Genomic DNA, 24,466 nt, shown 5'->3' on the forward strand with positions numbered 1-24,466 from the left:
TTAAGCAAAACTTTGACATTGTAGGAAATACAGTTAGTTAAATGAATAGATTGACGCTAGTTCTAACATATACAGTAAAAATGAAGCTATGTGTGGTCGTCTCATAGGTTAGGTTAGGCATAGTAAGCATATTTCCTGAAATGTGAGAATATTTCTTTTACCTTTAGCGTACAAAATCATCACAATCTCACATTTATACCCCTATATGGAACAAAAACAAGGAATTGTGCTCTATGGGATATTTACACTAACAACTTTTTTTCAGAAACATCCTTTTGCCAGTGAGTTTTACAGATTTTTTATTGGTTCAATTCTTTTGGCATTTTTGGTGAACTGGACCTCATACAGTAGGTTACCAAGTTCAAACTGCAAAGGGATGAAGCATCCATCTTTGTGGTGGAAGGAGGAAAGTAAAGTTCATCAAAAACTGATCCATTCTTCTAACAAGACAACTATGGTCTTGTTCAGAGATTTATTTTTCCGCTGTGTAACAAATGGCTGTGGGATGACCCTATGTAAACACTGGGCAAGTTTATCATGAACTTCTGTGCAGAGTAAAGTTGAGTGATGGGGTGCGTTGCCTAGGGTCAAGACGGCCTCAATAGAAGCACATATTGACTGTCCGGTGCTGGACGGACAGTACAACGTGCTGGACGTCCACTTTGTCAGTCACATAATCGGATCATCTCAGTTCCACACTATAGACATTGTTGGCCCATCGACCTAAATGCCACGTCGAAGCTGAAGTCTCATTATCTTCACCGACTCATCCCATCCAAAGATACAAAGACCACACTCTTTCTGTGGTGCGGGTTTAGTAGGAGGTCATATCTCTGAACAGGGTTCTGAATTTCTTTTATATCATTGCACCCTGTGGGTATCACATCCAAAATCACGAATTCCTTATGACTGCAGTCACTGCTCATTCCAATGATCTGATGCCTCACAGATTAAATCAACGCTTTTGTGAGATGACAATAAAAGAAGTCTGTTGATCAGCTATGCAGTCTGTTGGGGCCGCGGTTTGAAGGATGTTGTTATCACAGTGGTGAACACAGAGCTGGTCTCAGGCTAAAGGGACTCTTTTGTACGTCTCCCATGATCCTGTTTGGCCTACGAGAGCTTTTGGTTTAGCCCATGGGGCTACTTGACGCAGCTAGTAATGACTAAAACAGACAGAGAAACTAATGTAAACTTAATTCAATTTACTACATTTATTTCTGGGTCTAAACACAGTGATCTGATTTTTGTTTCCTGTTTAATCAAAGAATGTCCTGTCCTGATCTATAAACTTCAGTCACACTGGAGTAATAAAGGCTCAGATATTGAGATCTTGTGGATATCAGGCACAGTGGGCTGCTTACACTGATCTAACTGAATAATATGTTAATTATTTGATTTTTCAAGTACCCAATATTGTGACCAAGACATAAAAAGATAACTACCACGTGGAGTAATGCAATGTACAGACTGCTGTTATACTTGTGTAGGGGATCCTATTGGAAACTTCATGTGAAGAACCTTTTGATTCTTCTTTCAGATCAAACAAATAGTCAAAACTGAACTAAGAGCTTTATCCAATGTCAAACCCAACCTTTCCTTCACAGATCTTGAGAAGGTTGTGTTTTTACCACCAAAGCTGGACTATTTCAATGATTTGTTTGTTAGAATGATCCAGACACTAACATTCTGGCTGCAAAATGCTGCAGCTCCACTCTTGATTGGTACTTGTAAGCAGAGGCATATTTCGTCTATCCTGCAAACCCTACGTTGGCTACCTTTTTAGTTTCAGTCCAGTTCTAAAAATGTTTTATTGTCTAGAAGTGCTTGAATAGATCTTATGTGTCCTGCTTAGGTCATTAGATCTGTTCGTCATTCTTGGATGTAGACTGGCGCTAATCTTTCTCCTAAACTTTGGAACAGCCTCGCAACTCGTCAACTTCACTACCAGTTTTCCAGTCCCAGTTAAAAACATATGTTTACTGGCTGGCATTTCCTGTTTAAATCCACTGTCACATCGTCAACGTTTTGTTGTGTTTGAGTGTGGTATATAGGTCAACTAACGTGACTTAAACTTTCAAGGATCTGCGAGAGTCAGAGCAATATAAATTGAATTATCAGAAGGTTAAAAAAAACAAAAACCTTGGTGTCATATTTGGCTTTTCTTTTAAACCAGACCCGCAGATCAAACCAGTAGTCAAAGTCAGCTATTCTCTGTTTAGAGCTTTATCCGTAGTCAAATCCTTCCTTTACTTTAAAGATCCGAGAAGGTCGCTAATGCTCTTATCACTTCTACTATTGCAATTACTTGTTTGTCGGAGTGGGCCAGGCACTAACATCCTTGTACTTGGTGCTTGTTTATAAGTGCTTAAATGCACTGGGCCCAGCTTATCTGTCAGAGCTGTTAAGGCCCACGTTGCCTGCTTAGGATATTAGATCAGAATCTCTTAGTACTTCTTTGTTGGAGTCTGACACTTAAGGCCGACTGGTCTTTCTCAGTGGAAGCTCTAAAAATCAACTTCACTACTTGTTTTTAAATCCAATTAAACACATATTTTAACTTGCTGACTTTTCCCAGTAGATCAAATTTATTTTTTCCTGTTCTGGTCTGTTTATGTAAATCCCTAATGACAGCTTTGTTTTATACAATACAATGATTTAGATTACTTTTGTTGAAGTGTTTTTATTGTTTAATGGCTTTTATTGGACTTATATGTAGACGCTGATCTCCTGCACTTATGCATGTATGAATGGAACTCGTCCTCAAGCAGACTAGATGGTCGTACAAACAGGAACAACTACGTGTCCCTGTGGTCTGTAGCTGTCCATGTGTGTGTCCGTAATCGAGTACAACCAGGCCCTAATAAATCGTTCAGTGTCTGCCCAGGTTTTAAAGAACCTTAGAAAATACACCACAGACAAAGAAGGTTATTTGATAAGCAAAAGTGGACACAACGTAAATCGATGTTTTCTTCCCTGCTGCTGCAAAAACCATCCTCTGCTGAGGATGACGCTTTAGAGGAAGCTTGATTGAACTTGTGGTCTGAATAGGAAGTGTGGTGTTCGGGGGAGATGATTCATTCGAGATCAAGATATAAGGAGCCAGAACTCCAACACTAAAACATCCTTTAGATAACTAACAAAGTGTACATCATGATGAATGTGAATTTGCTGTGTTTTCCAGGCCAGATGATTTACAGCCCACCGTACATGGGCTTCATTGTCATATGTTATTCTTCACTCTAACCCAATCATGCGCCATTTACTTCTAATGTAATCTTTTTACCGAAGCACAAGCGTTATCAGCGCGTACAAATCTGTAGCGCTGCCAGACGTCCGTATCCATTAATGCTGTGGAGTCGGGCGACACAGGCCCGAAGGCTAAACACAGTCAGGAAGGTGGAGGGACTGAGAGGAAGACACAGAAGGCCGCTGCCCATGAAAAGACGAGTTGTAACTTGAGACGTAATTTAAACAGAGGCTGAAAAGGACCAGAACATCACCTTGACTATAATGTAGGTTATTTTTAGAGAGAAAACTGGATTTAAAGCTTTACTGTTCAGATTATGTTTGAGTTTAGGATAACGCTGAATTTCCCTTTGTGATGGTTTCACAGCTTTTTATGTGGATACAAGCTCAGCTGTTACATGGGGTGAAAAACCAATTTCCTCCAACTCTTCTAAAGGGATTAATTCTGTTGTTTTGAGTCTCACAAGTAAAAAAAAAAAAACTCACTCTCTTCAAGTCTCACTGATGGTAAAACATGCTAATACTGACCAGATTTTGTCAGGCTCGACCCACGGAGTTGAGGATTTGAAGGCAAGATGCTTATCTAAAGACGCGTGATATGACTTCTACCGTCCTGCAGGCCAGCCAGCAGGGCCAGAGGTCGAAGGTCATGGGACCCTCGTATGTGAAGGGGGTGTTTGAGGGATGATCAGCTCCTCTTGGGGATGTGCACTGAACAACATGATATAATCCCCACAATCCTTCCTGGGGTCACAACAACAGCGAGACAAGCGAAGTTGATTATTAAACATCCCATCAAAGTGGCATCTATCATGTTGTTATAAATCAGCAAAGAAAGCCAAGAAGTTATGTGCATATATATACCCAGCTTATGTGCAACTGCATATGTTTAGAAGAAAATTTCATGCTGGCCAGTGTTGGAAAAAGTATTTTTCACTTAACCCTTTAAGCCCGAGAGACCCCCAATTCCTCATCGTACCTTTATCTGCACAAACCCGTGTGTGCTCTGAATCCGCCACAAATCTCTTAACAGTACGATGATCACGCTTAAGTTTTTGCGAAATATCTAAGGTGTTCATACCTTGTCCAAGGCATTCAACTGTTTCACACTTTTCGACAGCAGAGAGATCCTTTTTCTTTCCCATATTGCTTGAAAATGGTGGTCTGCTTAATAATGTGAAGCGTCCTTCTTTAGTAGTTTTTCCTTTAATTGGGTTTACCTGGCAAACTAATCATCACAGGTGTCTGAGATGGATTTCAGTGATCAAAAGAGCCCTGAGACACAATACTATCCATGAGTTTAATTGAAAAACAAAAAATGTAATCTTTATGACACTTACATACAATTTGCATAATAATTTGGAACACAGTGTTGAATGACATAAAATACTAGTAATAATACGATTAAATACATGTAAAAATCCTGCATGAAAAATCCCCCTCAATTAAATGCACACTACATACCAGTGTAGTAATGCAGTGAAAGTAATAAAGGAAAAGTACTGGTTTGCTTCCTCTGACTGATCTATTATTATAAATGACATCACTGGATTATTAATCGTGAATCATCAGTGTGTCAGCAGCATGTTGACGGTGCTGCAGGTTAAGCTAGTTTGAACTACTTTATATCCAGTTTTATGTACAGAGAGCAGATAAATCTGAGGGGGCGTCAGATAATTAATGTGAGAGAAGAAGAAGAAAAAACAAAGCCCTGACTTTTTCTCCAAACTTTAATTTTTTGGCTTAGACATTGGATCATTTGAACATTTCTTGAAATTAAACTATATGACAAGTTTAGAGGGAAAAATCTCCATTTGGTAGTGCTTTGAACACATTCCTAGACATGTAAAATGTGACCCCGACTACATGCTGCTTTTAAGGAGACATCAGAAGCTAAAAACATTGGAAACCACTGGTTTAGTCTTTAAACAATTTTTTTTTTTGTATTTTAAAATCTTGGTATGGTATCAATTGGGCAAAATCTCCATCCTAAAAGTAACTAAAACTGTCAAATAAATGTAATGGATTGGAAATATAAAGTAGTATAAACTGGACAATCTCAATAAAGTATGAATACCCTAAAATTGTATGTAAACACTGTACTTGGATAAATGTTCTTAGTTACTTTCCACCACAGAGGCTGGCAGGGCTGTAATTTTGTAATAATGTAATCTGGTAAAACATGAAATGTCCAAAATCTGACTGTCCAATACACGATCCACTCACAGCACCGACAGCATTGTTAGACAGCTTTAAACACTCAACCTCCATGTACTGTAGAACGTACTTCACTAACTCAGCCAGCAAATGTTTGCAAAAACAAGTTAGTGCTCTCTAAATGAGACAGGGTTGGTGTGAGTGACTGTAATTACCGTCATCAGAGACACAGTGGTTTGTTTGCCAAACACAGATATGGTTTGGGTTTGAAGGTGGCATGCAGTCTGGCTGACAGGATTGCTTACAAGGTGACGCCCATCAAGCCCAGACAGATTTATTTCCAAATGCATTATCAACAGGAGCGGCCAGCCATGCTAACACACTGTGACAAGGTCCTTTCGTACCACGGGTAAAGCCGAATGAGCAGTGTTTGAGTTTGACAGAACACTTGCTGCCTGCTGTTATCAGCCTGAGGTTTTGGCTAAAAGCCCTCGAGGCTGAACGGAGGGTTTCGATCCGTGACCCTGTTCTTCCTTGAGATTGTACCCAGCACTGAGAGGACACATGTGGGCCGACCTATCGCCCAAAGCCTGGTTCTGTGGCAGCGAGGGCAACATATGCAGTTGTATTATTCATGCACATACACAAAGAGAGAGTTGAAAGCATTACTTGAATATGAGTCACAAAATAAACACAAAGAGCGTGTGTGTGCTGACGGGCAGCGATAACTTTTATGCGCTGATTAAAATCAATCAGATAGGACGCAACAGATCTGAGATTGCATATATAGTTAAGAAGGCTGGGGGTTGCATCAGAGAAACAAGAACGAAGGAGGTGATCGGGCCAAGTTAATTTGGTTACTGAGTTGATAGGTGAGTAGGAGGAGGGAGCTGTTTCCTTCCTGAGTTTGGTTGACCTTAACAATCGACAGGCTGCCCTCCAGGAATCAGAAAGCACGATCTGCTAACCAGCACCAGCACTCAGGGCCTGACCAGAGAGGAGGACAGAAGACGGGAAAGCATGGAGGGACTGTAGAAGGAATTAAGGGAGGATGGGAATCAATGAGGAGGGGTGACTTTCTTTTCCCGGTTTGTGTCTACAGCTTGTGTGCAGTTGACCGTTTGACACTCAGTTTGCTCAATAAAATTGTAGATTCTGGCAGATTGAATAAGCTATAACCAGCTCGATGGCTGGTTTCACAAACTGGATGACGTCTCTAAATACATGTAAGCTGATTTTAAAACTAGAATCTTGTAACTACACACCTTGATTGCTACACGTCTAAGGCAAAAAATTGGTATCCTTTATGATGAAGTCATGCCAATTAAAAATCAGTTTGATATGACCCTGTTTAGAGCTCGAACATTTCGCAGGCAGACAGAAATTAAACTAAAGCTTTGTTTATCACATTTGCAAACAGCATGTTTCACTTGTTATTTTTCACAATACAAATGGACTGACCAAGCAATGGGTTTAGTTCATGTTGCTGCAGTATAAACTTCTCTAAACCCAATCAGAAACAGGACAGAGCTGCTAGGTTGTAGCCTTCATTCAACACAGTGGGTAACTGCATAACCATAACTCCACATTGTATGAAATCTTCCTTGCCTTTGGAAGTAAGTGGGGTTTTGCATTATATCAGAATTATATTTTTCCTCTTGTATTTTTTGCTTTTTGAAGGTGAAAAAAGACACCACTTTGCTTTAAATATCAATTTTCTTGAGCAGCACATGAAGAAATCCAAAGCTTGACTGGCTCCCCATGCATAGTTGTCAATGCTAAGCTATTATCAATGCTAAGCTAAGATTGGACGATCCTACTGCGTGGGAGGGGTTTGATCGATGCCAAAAAGCATTTGACAGACAGATAAAGAGCGGGAGACAAATGGGGAAAAAGATAAAGGACAAAATGCCATCGACATTCCTGATTTCCTGTGTCCAAAGCAGGAACGCAATCCACATCAATAGCTGCGAAGAATCCCCAACTCCAGGCTGACTAACACTGCCTTTGTGTTGCACAGTCACTCATTGTGTGGCCGAAGCTCGGTCCCGTCACATCTACTGACTTATATCTCAACTGAGTTGGACTGGATGACCACAACTGACCTTCTCTCTTTAACCCGTTTGCTCCCTGCTCCACACAGTACGAGCATTGTAGCCATGAAGGAAGTTTTAAAGTCGACTGTGTCTCGGTCTCCTGAAGTCGCCTGCCATCCCTTTAGGAATTTGCCCCCCGGCATTCCAGGGAAAGTTTTCAGAGGTGCTTTGGCATGAGTGAGCGATTCTGGTGGCAAGGGTGACCACAACACTTGCGCTTTCGCTCGTGCCGTCCATTCACTGCCAAAAGTTCCGCTCGGGCAGTCGAGGTTTTGCCCTCGTGAAGATTTACGGTATGTGTTGGGGAATTGTGCCTTTGCCAAGTCAGGCCTCTCTCACTGATATTATCTTTTAATCTGCCACGGCTGCCTGGAACTGAATTACTGCACGACAACATACAGAAGAGGGAAATTCATGGAATTTTGTGATGCTCGTTTGTTGCGTTATTTCCCGTCAAAGTGAATGACAGCTTAACAGTTTTCTATGCGTATTGTCATTCAAAATTCTTTACAGATTATAAGATTCATGAAATTAGGATTTAATTGTTAAGTGGACAGCAAATGCAAACCGATCATACAGAGCTGCTTCTTTCTTCTTTCTGGTTAATGATAACAATACGAATAGGCAACAGTTTAAACTATATGATCATAACTATTATTTAGCCCATATGAGCTTAGTTTAGTTTTCACATTGACATGTTTATTTGTATTAAAAACTAAAGTGAAAAACAATTGATTTTGATTCTGCACATTTCAGTTTCAGCAAAATTTGTGCTGTGTTTTTGTTCTTGCAGTTTCTAGATATTTTTTGCTCCTTTTTTTCATCACTGTTGTCTCACTGCAATTTAAAGTCCTGCATCTCAGTGGAAGCAACACAACCATGACTAGAAGTAGCGAGAACGAAAAATGTCTTTTGTGCAGTGTGACACAGTTATAATGTCTACTTCTCAATTTACCTGCACCAGGAAAAACAGCATGCAGCTCAGTTCAGTTCAGCCGAAACATCCTGAATTTTGGTCACATGACTGTTGCTTGCAGCTACGTCACGAATTACTTGCACTGAGGAAAAGCAGATTTTTTTTTGTTTTTTTTACAGAATCTGGTTCGAGCAAACAGTTTATTTTTGGTACATTTTTAAGTGAGACATGTAGAATAGGGAGATTTTAAAGACTTCACGATTTTAAGCTTAGTCATGTCACGTATGGTAAGTTCAAGGACTGCTGGAAAAAAGAAAATCCATTGATCTTTGATAAATGGGGTCATTTTGGCAATTTTTTGAAGATACCTTTCAAACTTGCAAGTGGGTTTTGAGGTTTTGGGGGTCAAACATGAGGCTTTATTGATGCCTGATGAACTGCTTATTAATGCTTCCAAAAACATGTTCTTACTGAGGGTTCATAGCTGATCTATAAGGCAAACAAGAATCAATAGTTACAAGAAATACATTGTTTACTGAAGGTCTGTTATGGGAAAGTGGTGCATAAAAAATGCAGCAACTGCAACTGTACAAACTGTACAACAGAAGCTAAATGACAATAAGAGCAGCGCACATGAAGGCGAATAGAGAGCTGCAGAACAGAAAGAGATGGAGAAGAAAGCCTGTGAGAGTGGAGAGAGGGAGCAGATGCTGAGAATGTGGCCCGGTCGATAAAAGCGATGGAGTTACTCCTCTGCACTCTCGGGTTTCTCTGGTTGACCTCTACGAGTGCTGATCACATTCTGCCGCAGAACAGACACACACACACACACACACACACACACACACACGCAGCCTGTATAACTTCACGTACACATTCATACACATTTAGGGGTGTGTCTGAAGCACGTGTGCAGAAAATCGAGATGGGTCACGTAAGGTAGGAACCGATGTGGGGGGGACTCAAGGGGAAGAGTGTGAGAAAGAGAGAGGTGGTGAAACAAAGAAAATCATCAGAAAACAGATAACAAAATGGTGTTCACTAATGTTTAACGTTTATCTTTTCATTTGTGCTTGTTGTAACAGAGCATAGTTAACATGGGGAACAGTATAAAAATTCCTCTCACTGCTGTAGGCATTCCAGGTTTTGTTTGGCACAGACTGGCAGTAGTTGCAGCTGTGCTCCAGTTTAATGACATGTAATTAAAAAACACAAGCTCCTCCTTTCTCTGCGTGTTCGTCAGCCTTTAAAGTACACGGTGTTGAAACAGCAGCAACACCTGTTTGCAGGTGGCTGGAATGACGAGTTCAGCTCAGGTGTGGTCGCGGCAGAGAACCTCACACATACACAGTAACGCTGGCTCACCTTGAGCACAGTTTACTCACACAGTGCTGCTGCCTACACTCCTGCAGGGGCACAGAAGAAACAAACTCTTTCTATATAATTACTCACTTTTGTTAGTCAGCACACGTGTGCTCGGGTTTCCTGTCACAAGTTAATCATTATCAGACAAAGCTGGGAGGAAAATTCCAGTAATTTCTCCAACAACCCGATAATGCTTAACACTAAATATAATGGATGTTTTGTTGACAGGAGCTACACTTGACCAAACCTGTAATTTTGTCAGTTCCACTTCGTTCAGTTTTTTTAAAATGATTTTAACGACAGGCTTCCGATATTCTGACCTGAGCAACACCGACAACATTAGACGCAGTGCCTCCAGATTTGAGCTGTGTGTGTGTGTGTTTGGGTGTTGAGGTGAGAAAATGTTTTATTGTGATAAGACGTGATATACAGTATGAAAGTTAGCGCTCATCCATCTATCCATTATCTATACACTGCTTAATCCTCACTGCGGGGGGCTGGAGTCTATCCCAGCTGACTCAGGGTGAAGGCAGGAGACACCCTGGACAGGTCACCAGTCTATCACAGGGCTACACTTAGAGACAGACAACCAAGCACACTCACATTCACACCTACGGACAATTTAGAATCACCAACTAACCTCAACATGTTTTTGGACTTGTGGGAGGAAGCTGGAGAACCCGGAGAGAACCCATGCTTCACGGGGAGAACATGCAAACTCCACACAGAAAGATCCCGGGTGTCCTGACCAGGACGTGAACCCGCAACCTTCCAGCTGGTGCTAACCACCGAGCCACCTTTAGGCCCAAGTTAGCGCTCATGACATACATAAATAAATGAAGACGAGGTGCACACAAAGGGAGCAATGACATGTAATATTCAAGTTGTTGCTGTCCATTGTCAAGTGTGTATCTCAAAAAGTCTTTGTTTAAAGCTTTGTGTGACGTGGAAGTATCGTCTACAAAGGAGGCTTTAATTGGTCATCAGAAGTCAATTCCACCAAATATGGATTATCATGGCTTTCACTGGACAGACACACAGAGGTGACAAAAATGTTCATTTATTTCAATTAACCAGAAGGGGGCGACTCCTCTGGTTGCAAAAAGAAGTCTGATTGTACGGCAGTCTATAGGAAGTGAATCTTATCTCACTTGATTTTTTACATCAATGAAAATTCCTAATGAGTTTATGGTCTCAATTACTAGTTTCAAGTCTCCTTCAATACAGCAAGATGTTCATTTTGTAAATTGTGGTCGCATTGAGAGTAAAACAGACACTAAAGCATGCTTGTAAATGACTAGTCACTACTGTACGGTCAATTGTATGTCCTTCAGTTCTCAGTCAGATACATTGCTCACTCGTCAGTCCAAACCACACGTTGATGACCTTCAAACTTCAAAGTAGTGTTGAACCCAATTTTAAGCATGTTGTGACAGAATTAATTTTAAACAATCTTTTTGCATCACATTTCTTGTCATCTCAGAGTTTGAATTCTATAAATTGACCTCTCTATGCACATTTTCTCCTTCTCCTTGAGTTTCATGAGCTTGGATGCATCTCCTGCTTTCTTGCTTTATGCTTTTTCCTAAAATGCATGACTTTGTGTGTTAACTGTCACATGTGGATGCATATCATTCCTCTTTTTCTTTCTTTCAAATACAAGCAAATATTCACCCATGGGTACAATATAAGGAAACGGCTGCTGCGTTGATCATTAAGATGTCTCTGTTTTATAACTCTCTTTGACTGAGGGCACTGGTCCAGTAACCACTGAGTACTGGAAACAAGCTGAGCTCAGCAGGAGAAGGTCACTCCCCTCTGAAGCCAGAGCATCTTACATGCGAAGGCCGAGCTAGTGGTTCAGTAGAAGCACTCAGAGGCAGTTTGTTATTGCTGATCATATGAAGAGAGAAAGGGAAGGAGAGCAAAGTAATGGTGTGGGGCTGTAGAGAGTGAAGGGGATGATGGATGGATGAGATGGACGCATAATGAGCTAAAACAATTAAAGATTTAACCAGGCAGGTTAGACAAGATCGATATTATGTGAAAAAGGGAGGTTAAAGGGATGAAATGGGGGGGAAGAGTGCATTCTAAACAGCTGAACAAGTGATTGACAGAAAAGGAAATGCCTCATAGGAGCGAGCAGGAGCGTAGCCAGAGGTAAAACGGGGAGCGGATTGAGGGACGAAGAGAAAAGATGGGGAGGGGACATTTGTGCTGGACAAAGAGGATCTCTGTCAATGGATGGGGTCTGATTTCATGTGTGTGTGTGTGAGTTGGAGGGTAAAATATAGCTGGGGAGAGACAGACAAGCCATGGTGGCAGTGGTGTGGATGTGGCCTGTGTATCTGTGTTTGTCTACATAGTATTGAAGAGGGCGGGAAGCAACTTGATATGTTCTAGTAATTCATCTCCAGCCTGTTTGTGTGTAATCTGTTTATTAGACGCTTCACCCAAAGATAAATATATTGACTATATACTGTAAATAGCATCTGCCAGTTTATAACACTGTCAAACACACAATGGAAAGTTTAAGAAAAAGCCTAAAAACTGATGCAGCAGAAGCGGACCTATGCTGCTTCGGTTTTTCTTCAATGTCAAAGCCAAGGATGCATTGTTAACCCTCTGAACCCCAAAACCCATCAGCAGGTTATCTTTAAAAAAAGAAAAAAGAAAATTGCACCATATATCACAACCTGGACTATCAATGTATGATATGCAGTTCTGTCAGAAAACGTAACCAAATATAGGCTTAGAATCACCAATTAACCTCAACATGTTTTTGGACTGTGTGGGAGGAAGCCGGAGAACCCAGAGAGAACCCACGCTGCACGGGGAGAACATGCAAACTCCATGTAGAAAGATCCCGGGTATCCTCACCGGGACGCGAACCGGCGACCTTCTTGCTGCGAGGCAACGGTGCTAACCACCGAGCCACCTTTCAGCCCCATGACAAAAATGTTTCGACTAAACTTGGCAGAACTAGGCTGAGCTGCAGGCAGTGTATACATAGAGCAGAGGGGACACAAGTATGGAAACAGAAAAAAAGTAAGCTGTAAAATATCTATAATATGTAGAGACACCATTCTTTTCACAGTAGTGGTAACAACTGTGGATAATTGGAAAATGTTTTTACATTTTTGAAAAATAATCAAATAATCAGTTATTTCTCTTTAAGAAAAAAAAAAAAAAAAGATTTATAGCTTTTATATGGCGCAGAATACATTTTGAGTTCTCGCTACGTCTAGGCATACTTGTGCTGGTTCCACAGAGATACAGGATTATACCAAATTGAAAAATGAACATACAGTAAGTAAAATTGTGTCAGGAATGTGAGCAATATGACAAAGAAAATGGGCCCATTTATATACCGTATTACAACACAGCCTCATTTAGTTTTTTCCTATTAGCAGTAAGAAAGAAAATATAAGATTATTAGTAATATAGAAGAATTACACAACAAAAAAGTATTATTCATTTTCATTAGCTTTGAGCCACAAGTTTTAAGCAGACATTAAACTTGCAGCCTTCAGCCACAACCGACACTGAATCTCTTAAGGTAGTTGATCAGATTTCATGCAGCTCCCTCAGGTGTCACAACGACCTTACTTATACATGCAATAAAACTTCCCAAGATCTTTGTATAAACTTTAGTGTGTTAAATCGGTGCACTTTCCCATTAAATTTACAGCTGACAATACTGACTTTGGCAGTAGGAGAGAGAAGGTGTGAAGACAGGAAATGTTACGGCTAACCTTTTATAAAAGTAGGTTTTTGCTGTGCATGAGTGAACTGAAATAACCTGGAGCTTACTTGACATGAGCACATGGCTTACTGAAGCGAGCAGGATGCGGCTCAGTGATCTGGCACTCAAAAATGTAAAGCTGGCTAACGACCAATGCTAACAACGTAGCAGGAAGACAAACAGTGACAGTTCTGAGGACCCAACACTTAATAAACACTGTGCAGGAAACAAATTTATTAGCCACCTGTCACATGTCACAAAACTGGCACAGTGAATTAGATAACCCTGCAGGGCAACATGTTTCCCGATCCACTTCAGGTCAACATCACACCAACATCATCCTAAGAGAAGGTCATAAAAATAATCACTGGCCTTACAGGGGAAGGATTAAGAATGACAGACGTAGCGCAATAAGTTGACAGGATGTTCGGTAAATTGGTGTCGCCATAAAGCACTCATCACGTCTTCAAAACAGCTCCAGCTAAAAACCCCCACGACAGCTCTGAGCATCCATCTAAATAAGATCTCATTAAAAATGTTTTCGCCTCATTACTGAAAAATGGCCGCTTTGCACTCAGTGGCTCTCCTGAGGTATTTAGAGCCCTTGTGAGCCAACAGGGTGATTTCCTGTCAATGATGTGAGTAACTGTAAGTAAGTGACAGGCGAGGATAGGTTTCCACATCCGCGGTGAGGAGCGAACATGTCTGCTAATGGTGGGAGGACTGTGGGCAGAACTGGATGGACAAACTTGCTCTTACCCTGGTTAATGGCTCCCCGGGGAGGAGGGGAAATGACCGAGTGTATGCGGGATGTAATGTGTGTGTGGGTGCTTGTTGTATTTGTCAGCATGACAAGCATTTATGATTACACTTGATTTGGTGGGCAGAAGCTAAAAAAAACGTAAAAGAAGCTTGAAGATATGTGACCTGTCTGTCTTTTCTGTTATATTGACCATGTTTACGCTTTGGAAACAGTTTTCCAATCATATCTCTAAACCTGGAAATATCCTGATCAAAGTCAGAGTAGTATATGAAGAGGTACCCTTTAGGCATAATTTTCCTGAGGCATCCCTCCCCAGCAGCATTTTCCAGTCCGTCCTGGGAGATTCCAAGGTGTTCCCAGGCCATGAAGTTCTGGGTGTACCCAAGGTCTCCTCCCAGTAGAAGAACCTTTCAGTGAAGGTAATTAGGAGATCAGATGCCCAAACCACCTCAGCTGGCTCCTCCCAACATGAAGCAGCAACAGCTCTACTCCAAACCCCCTTGAGATGTCCGATCTCCTCCCCCTTTGTCTAAGGTTGAGCCAAGCTAACCCTATGAAGGAAACCATTTCAGCCCCTTGTATCTGCGATGTCATTCTTTTCTCACTCTCCAGAGCTCATGACTATTGGTGAGGGCTAAAACAAATGGCCTGCATTACTGCTGATGCTGCCCCTATCTGTTTGTCCATCTCATGATCCATTTTCAAGTTACTCGTGAACAAGACCGTGAGATACTTCTGGGGTTGCAACTTACTTCCAATCCAGGAGGAGCAATCCACTCGTTTCCAGGCAAAGAACCATGGCTTTGGACTTGGAGGTGCTGACTCTCATCCTGGCTTAGTTGCTGAAGGTCATCACCTGATGAAGCCATTGAGTCATCTGCAAAAAGTAGAGACGAGGTTGTCAAACTGCACACCTTCCTCACCCTTGAGATCCTGTCCATGAGAATCACAAACAGCATCGAAGACATGAGATTCCAAGATATAAAGTTATTTTTTGAAATTCATTTATTTTGTGAGTTCAGATTCAAGAACTAAACATATTTACTGCAATTTACTCCAAATATTAACCAATGCTCAATTTTAGAGAGTGGCTACACAGGTTGAAGCTGCAAATCTGCTTGTGCTGCTCGACAAAAGCACAGAAAATTATCCTCCGACTCTCCAGTTCTTTTCACCTCTACAGGGGTTTTTCATGTCTTTTAGTTACTTCTCTGGTTTGGCTCATTCTCACAACTCTTATTTGGGTCGTTGCCTCACTGGCGGCTCGGGAATTAGTCGAGCTAAAAGGAACATGAATATTGAGTTGATTTTTGGTGGCCGGAGTGCTTCATGTTTATTGGGTCTGGAAATTAACAATTATTTGCTTAAGTCATAAAACTGCCTCAGATGTTGTGTTTACCCCAAGTGACCAAAAACATATTTAACTAGCCCTTTCGTGCAATGCTGCTTTGTTTTCACATGTTGTGGAGACTCATAAAGATTTTTTCTCCTTGCCTGTTTGTCCTTCACAGTCCAGTACTCCTCAATGTTTCCCACAATTATTGGATCCTCCACGACCACTGATGTAGTCCCCACCGAGGACCCTGCAGACAGCACCACCACGACTAAAAACACTGACTCCCAGGAGCGGCTCTACCAGGGTCTGAACGATAAACTCATCCCCATCTACTGCTCCATCTTGGCAGCCGTCGTCGTCGGTCTTGTGGCCTTCATCATCTTTAAGAGGTAAGAACACAAGAGAGGTGAAATAGGAATCTGATTTCAAGCACATAGCAACAAAAATGACGCTTCGTGGTAAATGATGACATACTGATGGATTTTAGACCAAAACTCTGTTATGCTATCGATTTGACTTTTTTAAAATTATTGTTATTATTGTAGGCTATAAACATTCTTTATTCATTTAGCTTTGGTCCAAGGAAACAGAGCATCTATAAAAAGCAGTCACCCTACTTTCTGTGTTACTTTGTAGAAATCTGTTTTCACTTTGACACGAAAAATTCATGTAAAAAAAAAAAAAAAAAGCCAAGTTAAACTGACCATGATTAAAATTGAAAAGCAATGAAAGGGGGAAACTTCCAAAGGGGATGAATACTTTAGGGACCGTAAACTTTAAATTATGTATGGCAATGAATCTTGACTGGAACAAAAACAGCTCTTAAAAATAGGAAATGTAATGGTCTCCACTCAGATTACAAGAAAAGAAAATTTGAGAAAAGGACTAAAAATTATTAGTGTAATTAACATACATGTTATACTTTCTTCATTGTCTTGTGATCTCTAAGATTGAGCTTTAGACCCCATTTGTGACCCTGTATGATTTGACAACCGTTAGTATAAGGAGCCAATCGTACATCAAAAATAAAAATGTGAAATTCTGCTTATTACATGTACATTTGGACAACAAAATCCAAACAGACTCCAAATCTCTGCAGTTTCATATTTAATGAAATCATCTGCTGCTTTTCTGAGCACGCTGTTGTCCTGTGGGTGACAATATGGTCCATGTGCTTTCTTGCTAAATATTGAATATACAATATGTTTATTCCACTGTGCCGTATAGCAAGCCAAGTTTACATAATCACACACTTCAAGACAGATCCAAGGCCAAACTCTGAATCAGCAGTTTGACCAGCTGGTTAAAAGGCTGCTCTTCAGACTGCCCTTATTAACATCCTCAGGAAAGTCTGACGAATTCACCTCAGTTATACCCTATTTTCATTACCATATCGATTGTCTAATGTTCTTTTAAAGCTGGCGTCAGAGCACTATATTGCGGGTTGCTCATCTGTTCTTGGCAGAGCACCCAACCACAGTTCTTTATAAAGTTATACACCTACTCAGTAATTGTAATTATGTGGGTTAATTCCAAGGAAGTGTCTTCTATTTCTACGTCGAGCTTCTCTTTATCGTGATCTGAGCATACAGACATGTTAAATGCACGGTTGATTTTTATGTGAGGTGAGAGAATTCAGCCTTCTTGCCCAGTCAGTTAAAGGTTCATTTGGTAAAACCAGCAGATAAGACTGACAAAATCCATCAGGTGGAGTTTGCAGTCAGCTGTGTTATTGCATGGTCCAAATCTTTGTCAAAGGTTTAAATTTTCAGTGTGCAAGTTACAAGTTCAGAGGTATTTGTTTGGTAAGGGGAGTGAAAAGCTGTGTGAAATGAATAAACCTAAAGTATAGATCTAGTGAGTCAGATTAAGTTGCACCTAATGGTGACTCAGCAAAACTCAAGGAAGCCACAACTCCCTGTCCAAGTGGGGTGAGAGAATCTACAGTGGCTGTCAACTCACATGTCTGCAGAAACATGGCGTTCTAACAACTCCACGGAAGAGAACCCGCTCAAGTCGTAGTTACAGGTGTTTAAACAATAATGAAAACTCAAATTGCATTTCTGCTAATATATCCACTGATATGCTACACACTGGTTCTTTAACTAAGATGACAACACTATTGTGCGGATTTTCAATAGTGGTGAACAGTGATGGATTCTGCAACTTTTTTTCTCATCTTTTTCGTGTCATTCTCGTTCAGGTGGAACAGCTGTAAGCAGAACAAGCAAGGAGCCAACAACTGCACAGCCAACCAGAACCAGACACCATCACCTGAGGGGGAGAAGCTGCACAGCGACAGCGGCATTTCTGTGGACAGCCAGAGTCTGCAGGAGCAGCAGGGCCAGACTCAGGCGCAAACAGGTAACACCGACACACACAACACCCACAATACACCTGCATGCTGCTCCTGTAATAATCAAAACACAAAAACCCTCATTTATCAAACTATTGGGCCAAAATTGCGTGCAAGCAACACAAAAGTCAGCATTTATCTTGTACTGAATTCCTCCAGTAATGAGTTTCTTCTAATCCACGAATAAGCCTGATGGATAGCAAACCTGAATTTTAGGTTTCAATGAATGTATGTAAACTGCGGGCTGTAGCCTGAACTGTCCCACCGTGTCAGTCAAAAGAATAGAATTTCCCCTCAGGAATGAGCTGCCTCCTGGCTTCATCGGCTCCACCTTGACTATGACCTTTCAAACTTACTGTAGCAAATCAGCAAACAAGGATTACAACAGTGACGGAGCCTTCGGTGTTTGTTTTCTTTGCGGCAGCACGTGCTGCTGCTAGTTTCCAGTCCTGTCCCGACAAACCAGTTTCAAAGAATTCAGGACTTTTAAAAACACAGGTCTACCGAGATAATGGTAAAGGGAAACAAACAAAGTAGTGCAAACAGGGGAAATAGTGTTCAGACAGAAGTCCTGTCTCTAGGTCTGTAATCTTAACGCTGCAACGATAGATGCTGTTGACTGCTGACAGTCAGACGTAACGCCCAAAGAAGCCTCTTTAACTTTGATTTTCTATCATGATGTTTTAATGGAACCACAAGCTATTGGCGCTCTTGCAAAGCAGCTGTGCAGCACTTTCCAAAACAAACCAGTGTATCACTACATCTTTAATAGTGTTTGCAGCCAATTGAAAAGCTCATGAAGATGTTGTAAGTTGAATCTTTATCGCAATACATTAGTCAGTCATAATACAGTAAAAACTTATGTACAATATGGAGGGTTTCTCAGAAAATTTCTATTATGTAAATCAAGTCATTCATTTATGAGAGAATTCAACATCTGGTAAAAGTTCAACATAGTGACACGAATGATTTCTGACAGAGAAATTAGTTTTGTTTAATGAAATCATCCATACAACCTATTTTGAGCTGGGGTTGTCCAATGAGAGAAGTTTCAGTCATTTGCATGAATACACCGTGTCCACAGGTCCACAAAACTAAATTCAATGCAAACCAAACAGAAAAATGGCATAAAGTCAAGTTAACTTCTACACTTGATTCAGATGGGACCAGAGTAGATTTCCAGATGTTTGGTTGACCTCTGTCAATAGATTTCCTATCTGATTACTGTATGTGTGAGCTGAAATAAACATAAAAGAATTGAAAGAGATCTAGAAAAACATCTGACCCATCACTGCATGTATATGACTGCATAAATATGAAGAAGTTATTTGTGACTGGTGGCCAAACATGTAGGCAAGGCATGATAGAATCACTTGCTGCTGGAGTTAAAGGCGTTTTTTTTCGTTGCTTCTGCAGTTGTCACCATGGATGAAGAGCCTTGCTTGCTGCTTCCTCTCCACACTAGAGAGAAAGTAGAGAAGCTGCTGTTCAGAGGCAGCGAGGGAGAAAACTGCAACCACATGCACGACAGCGACTGGTGCAACCTGGCAGGTCTCCTCGGGTACGAGGAGGAGCGCATCGCCACCTTCCGGCAGGAGGAGCATCCTGTTCGTGCGCTCCTGTCCGACTGGGCGAGCAAGGACTGCGCCAGCATCGACACACTGTGCACGGCGCTGCGCAAGATCAACCGTGACGACATCGCGCAGAGTCTGGTGCTCAGCCCGAGTGCCGCGAAGCCGACCGCCACCTCTGTGGTGTGATTTTGAACTGTGAGCAAAACTTTAACACCTGAACCTTAAACTTTACAATATTCTAGAATCGCTTGAAACTATTCCCCCATGAAGCCACCGATGACGAAATCCGACAAACCACGTTCAATCAGGGGAGAAGGCAAGAAATCAGACACTGAAAGAATATCAATATACATAATCAAAACAACGCGAGGTAAACCAGAACCCTTTACCGAACCGTCAGGATGTCCTTGCCTCCGTTTATTCTCACATTTTAAAATCCACACAAAGAAGCAAACATCACGATAATCATTCCATTTGGAGCTGGGATATCTACCTGCCTTTCCACACTATTTGACAGTCAGCTGATCTAATTAACAGCGGAGCAGCAGTGGGCTGACGTTATCGTAGATACCTGGCTCCCTCTTTCATTCCTCCAACTTCATCCTCTGCATCTATATCATCAACATCTCTAAACATTCATAGCCAGTGTGGCCCTTACTAACAGCCTTCTTAAGCCTGTGTTGTACTTCTAAATGTTTAAAACGCTACCAAAGAGGAATGTTTTCAGACCATACCTGAGATTACTTACATGCCACGTTAGACTGTCTGAATTCAAGATAACAAACGGCTCGCGTCTGTCGCTGCTGCTGGATGACGCCTGCATACATCAGACTGTCTCTACAACTATGGCAACCTGAGGAAGGATGCTTGGACACATTTCAAATGTAACAAAGGCCACGTCCAGCTATTTACTCTTACTTTAAATATTTGTATTAGATTTAAGACGTGGAGCAGCAGCGCACGTGGACTTTATCTCAACTTCAGCTTCGTCTTAAGTGATTCCTGCAAATGCTTCCTTTTTTCCAACAAGTGCTATAAGAACTGCTGGCTGGACTTTGCCAACTAGGTGGTCTGTGGGGCAGCGAGGCAACATGACTCCAGTCTATGTGCTCGGGCCTATCTGCATAACACAGAAGCTCGCACACAGACTCCTTCATACTGACCCAGAAAAGGGAAGGAACGTGGAACTTAAGTTACCCAGTGACAACCATGTATACTATATGTACATAGTGAGACAAGTGCACACACCAAATACAGACATACATATAAATACACACCTACAGTATGTAGCCATGCATGCATGTACTGTACTATCCAAACACAGACACACACACACACACACACACGTATGCATTTACATTCTTATTCATTGTAGAGGACACAGAAAACTTCACATCCTGCCATGTATGGTACGGAGCACTCTCATGAGGGGACCATATACTGTTTATTGTCCATATTAGTCGCCAATATAACGTTACTCTGTGTCTACTTATGTCTAAAACCATATGATTTGAAATGTGTGCTGTAGACGGTGAATTGCTATCTTGACAGTAAACAGCATGCAGAATCTAGCAACTCATTGTCAGCCAGTGCACAGAATTTTAAGTTTAAAAAAAACAAAAAAACCCACAAACTGTAGCAAACGATCAGGATGCAAACAACTATCCAGGGTTTTAAATCTTTTTTGCTTGATTTCTCAGGGCCTCTCGAATGATCGTGTCAATACACAAATATTACACCTAATATTGCACCATCTATGATTAACCGAACAATCTGTAATTGTTCAAAAGCCACTGTGTTTTTCCAAAGCAGCGACTCTTGCGACTGACAATCCTTCAAACAGATGAATAAGAGAGAGAAACGGGCCACAGAAAAGAAAGGTGGTGTCTTGTTTCTTCTTTGTTTGGAACAATGACCTCTGAATAAAAGGCCAGTCAGTGGAGACATAAGTCCGAAAGGATGTGAGATGAATTCAGACAAGGGAGCCGGAAGAGTTTTGGATTACTTCAATGTAAAGGTAAAACCCAGGAATCTGCATTTACATTAATCAGCTTGTTTAAGTGTAAGCATGTGTTCCTCTCCTCATGGCAGACTGTGCTTTCTACATCGTGCTGTGTTGCACCTACTTGGTTTATCAAAGCATCTTCAGCAGTGTTAGCGTTGACACCATTATGCTGACAACTAAGGACCTACAGGTTCTACACTTTTTGTTTTTCTTCACTGTTAATGGAAACATATTGAAGGATGAAGTAGTTTTCTATGTTAAACTTGATCTATATCACCAACTCCAGCTGTTACTCTTGAGTACAGGTTGCCACTAACCACTAGCAAACTGAGCTTCATGCTGTAGTGTTACTTTAAATGAAGGTATTCTTACTACTCTATAAGGGTTGTTTGTATTTTAATTCCCAAATAACAACTGTAAATGGTATTTTTTTCTGTTTTTGTCTTACATTGGAGCACTTAAATGTGTAATTATGTGTCTTTTTTGCATCACAAGTGCCTGGGAACTATTTCAGGTGTCTGCTGATGTTGTACATTGTTTGTTTTTAGCTGTTTTGTAAGAATATCTTTTTTTTTATTTCCTGTTAACTTGTAAATAATTTGTCTTTTTTTTATTTTTTAGATTTTATTTTAGTTAAAGCCTTGAAGGCGCCACTGTACAGTATCTACGTAAACAGGCCTTTGTTACACTCTCAGTACTGTCAAGGAAAGAAGGGCAAAGGGAAGAGCGTTCACCATCAGGTGTTTTTAGATAATGGGTCATTAACAAAACTCAATTTAAGATAGCTTTAAGATTAATCAGATATGGAAAAACTCTAAGTTTGTATTTAAAAAGCACCATGTGAGTAGAAATCAAATTCAGTCAGAAACATTACACTTTGATTTCAGTGCGTATATTTTAAGTCAACCTCTTTCACATAGTTTGACATTTTGGGAAACACATTTATTTGCTTTCTAGCTGAGGGTTACGTTCAAAGAGCAATGCTGCTGTCATTTCTATCTAATAAATGAAGCTGTAACTAAGTCTGGAAACAGTTAGCCCCTGAAAAATGTATAAAAATGACCAGTTGTGGTCGAGGGCTACAAGGACGACGGGCCCTTTCAGACAGAATGCGCTCTGAAACCTGTCATTTTCAATAGTTTGCACTACACAACCACGGTTTGTTGCTGCGCTGAGCAGCTAAAAGCTTAGACAGGTCAACTTTGGCTGCAAATATTTGTCACACTGACAAATGCTAAAGCAACCAGCAGAACCAAGACCTCCAGCCGGGCGTGGAAGGCAAAATGTAGGAAAAGCTGATGTATGCCTGAATTCCCCCGATTATACCACACAAGTCTACATTTGTAATGAGACCTCAGGAAACAGGTTTCTGTCCAAGTAGGCTTATCAGGTGTGTTTTAATCCCATTATGTACAGTCAATGGTTTTAATAGTCAGCTTGGTTTATGTGTTCCCTCTGAAAGCTTTACAGACCCATTAAAGCTTCTTAATTGGGGTAATGAGGTTTAATTTCCATTCAGAATAATTTATTGATTTAGTTACGTGGTCTTGGAAGAAGTTTTGAAAACTCCACCTATTTTGCAGTGTGCTCAACATAGTGACGGCCACAAACCGTGCTGTGTCTAAACGGGCCTTATTTCCACCATTACCTTCAGATAGAGCCCAGCTAGCTGCTTCCTCTTCTCTATTTTAACGTAAACTAAGTGGCTGCTGGCATGATACGACAGGATCCTCAATTGTCTTTTCTTCAAATAAGCGTATTTCCCAAAATATCGGACTGAAACACCCCAATAAATTTCTACATTTGAGTATCATTTTCAGCAGATGACAGTCCTATCAGTCACTCTTCATACAGACGGTATCACGTGTCTGTAGCATGCAACACATTTCAACATACTTCTTTAACAAACATGTTGCAGGTTGCCTTGTAGGTTAAAAGATCCACCTTCTTGTGAATGTCCAAAAAATTTGCACCAGCATGATTTTAAGTTGCTTATCTGCTAGTTGAAGCTCTGTGCCTTGGACCTGATGAGCTTTTGTGACCGATAACAGAACGAACAATCACATAAAATCATGTTACTCTGTGTTACCGGACGCTTGACACACTGCAGGGCTTCTTCTCCACTTTGGTTTTATGATGCCCCAGATGATTATTTTGGTTAATGGTTGTGTTCAATAATCTCCATCACTGCAGAATGACCTTCCCTGAAAGCCCTCAGTTCATTGCACCATGGGACAGTAAACGCGATCTCTTTAGGGTCTGTCCTCCTGTCAGAAACTGCAGCTCAACACGGAGGCTTTTCTTCGGACAGTATTTCTTTAGTCTTAGAGATTTAATTGAGTAACAGACATCGATTTGCTTGTACAATGAACCGATTTGAAGGTGAACGTGTCGTGATATTGCACTTGGGAGACAAAATACAAAGTAATCCTGCAAATTGGGGTTGGGCTCAGGGGTGGGAGGTAAAAGACTGTCTTCAGAGGGTGTGGTTTTAGGAAAAGCCCTGGTGATGTAGCTCACAGTGGCACGAATGACAGTGCACCAGGACTGAAGTGTACAGATGTGAGAAACACTGAATGTTCCTTGTATACTAATACATATACTGTTCTATACTTAATGTGAATTTGCTAAATTCCTACAGCAGACAAGCAGTAAAATGAATAATAAAGCTCTTGAATCCAATCATTCTCTCTATTGATCCAACAACACACAAATATGCATGAGTATGGAAACACAAAGTGGTCAATAAACACATGAGACATGAAGGTGAATAAATAGTAAAGTGTTTAGATCAGCTAATAAATTCTGAAATAATACATCAAATTGTTAAAATGTATTATAATGAAATGTTGCTTATTCATTCTTAGTTTGTGTTACTGGAATATTCATTTAATCACATATTTT

General features: G+C 40.9%; 1 protein-coding gene across 1 annotated transcript in view; it reads left to right on the plus strand.

Annotated features, from left to right (window-relative positions):
* Window positions 1–24,244, plus strand: part of ngfrb (nerve growth factor receptor b) — a 37,787-nt gene extending 13,543 nt beyond the window's left edge. The window contains exons 4-6 of the mRNA XM_008283577.1: window positions 15,803–16,016; window positions 17,831–17,991; window positions 19,400–24,244. Of these exons, the coding sequence (XP_008281799.1) occupies window positions 15,803–16,016; window positions 17,831–17,991; window positions 19,400–19,743 (719 nt within the window). The 3' untranslated portion in view covers window positions 19,744–24,244. The remainder of the gene's footprint in view (window positions 1–15,802; window positions 16,017–17,830; window positions 17,992–19,399) is intronic.
* Window positions 24,245–24,466: the final 222 nt, after the last annotated feature.

Source organism: Stegastes partitus, unplaced genomic scaffold (assembly GCF_000690725.1).
Source record: "Stegastes partitus isolate 25-593 unplaced genomic scaffold, Stegastes_partitus-1.0.2 Scaffold320, whole genome shotgun sequence".
Taxonomy (NCBI): domain Eukaryota; kingdom Metazoa; phylum Chordata; class Actinopteri; family Pomacentridae; genus Stegastes; species Stegastes partitus.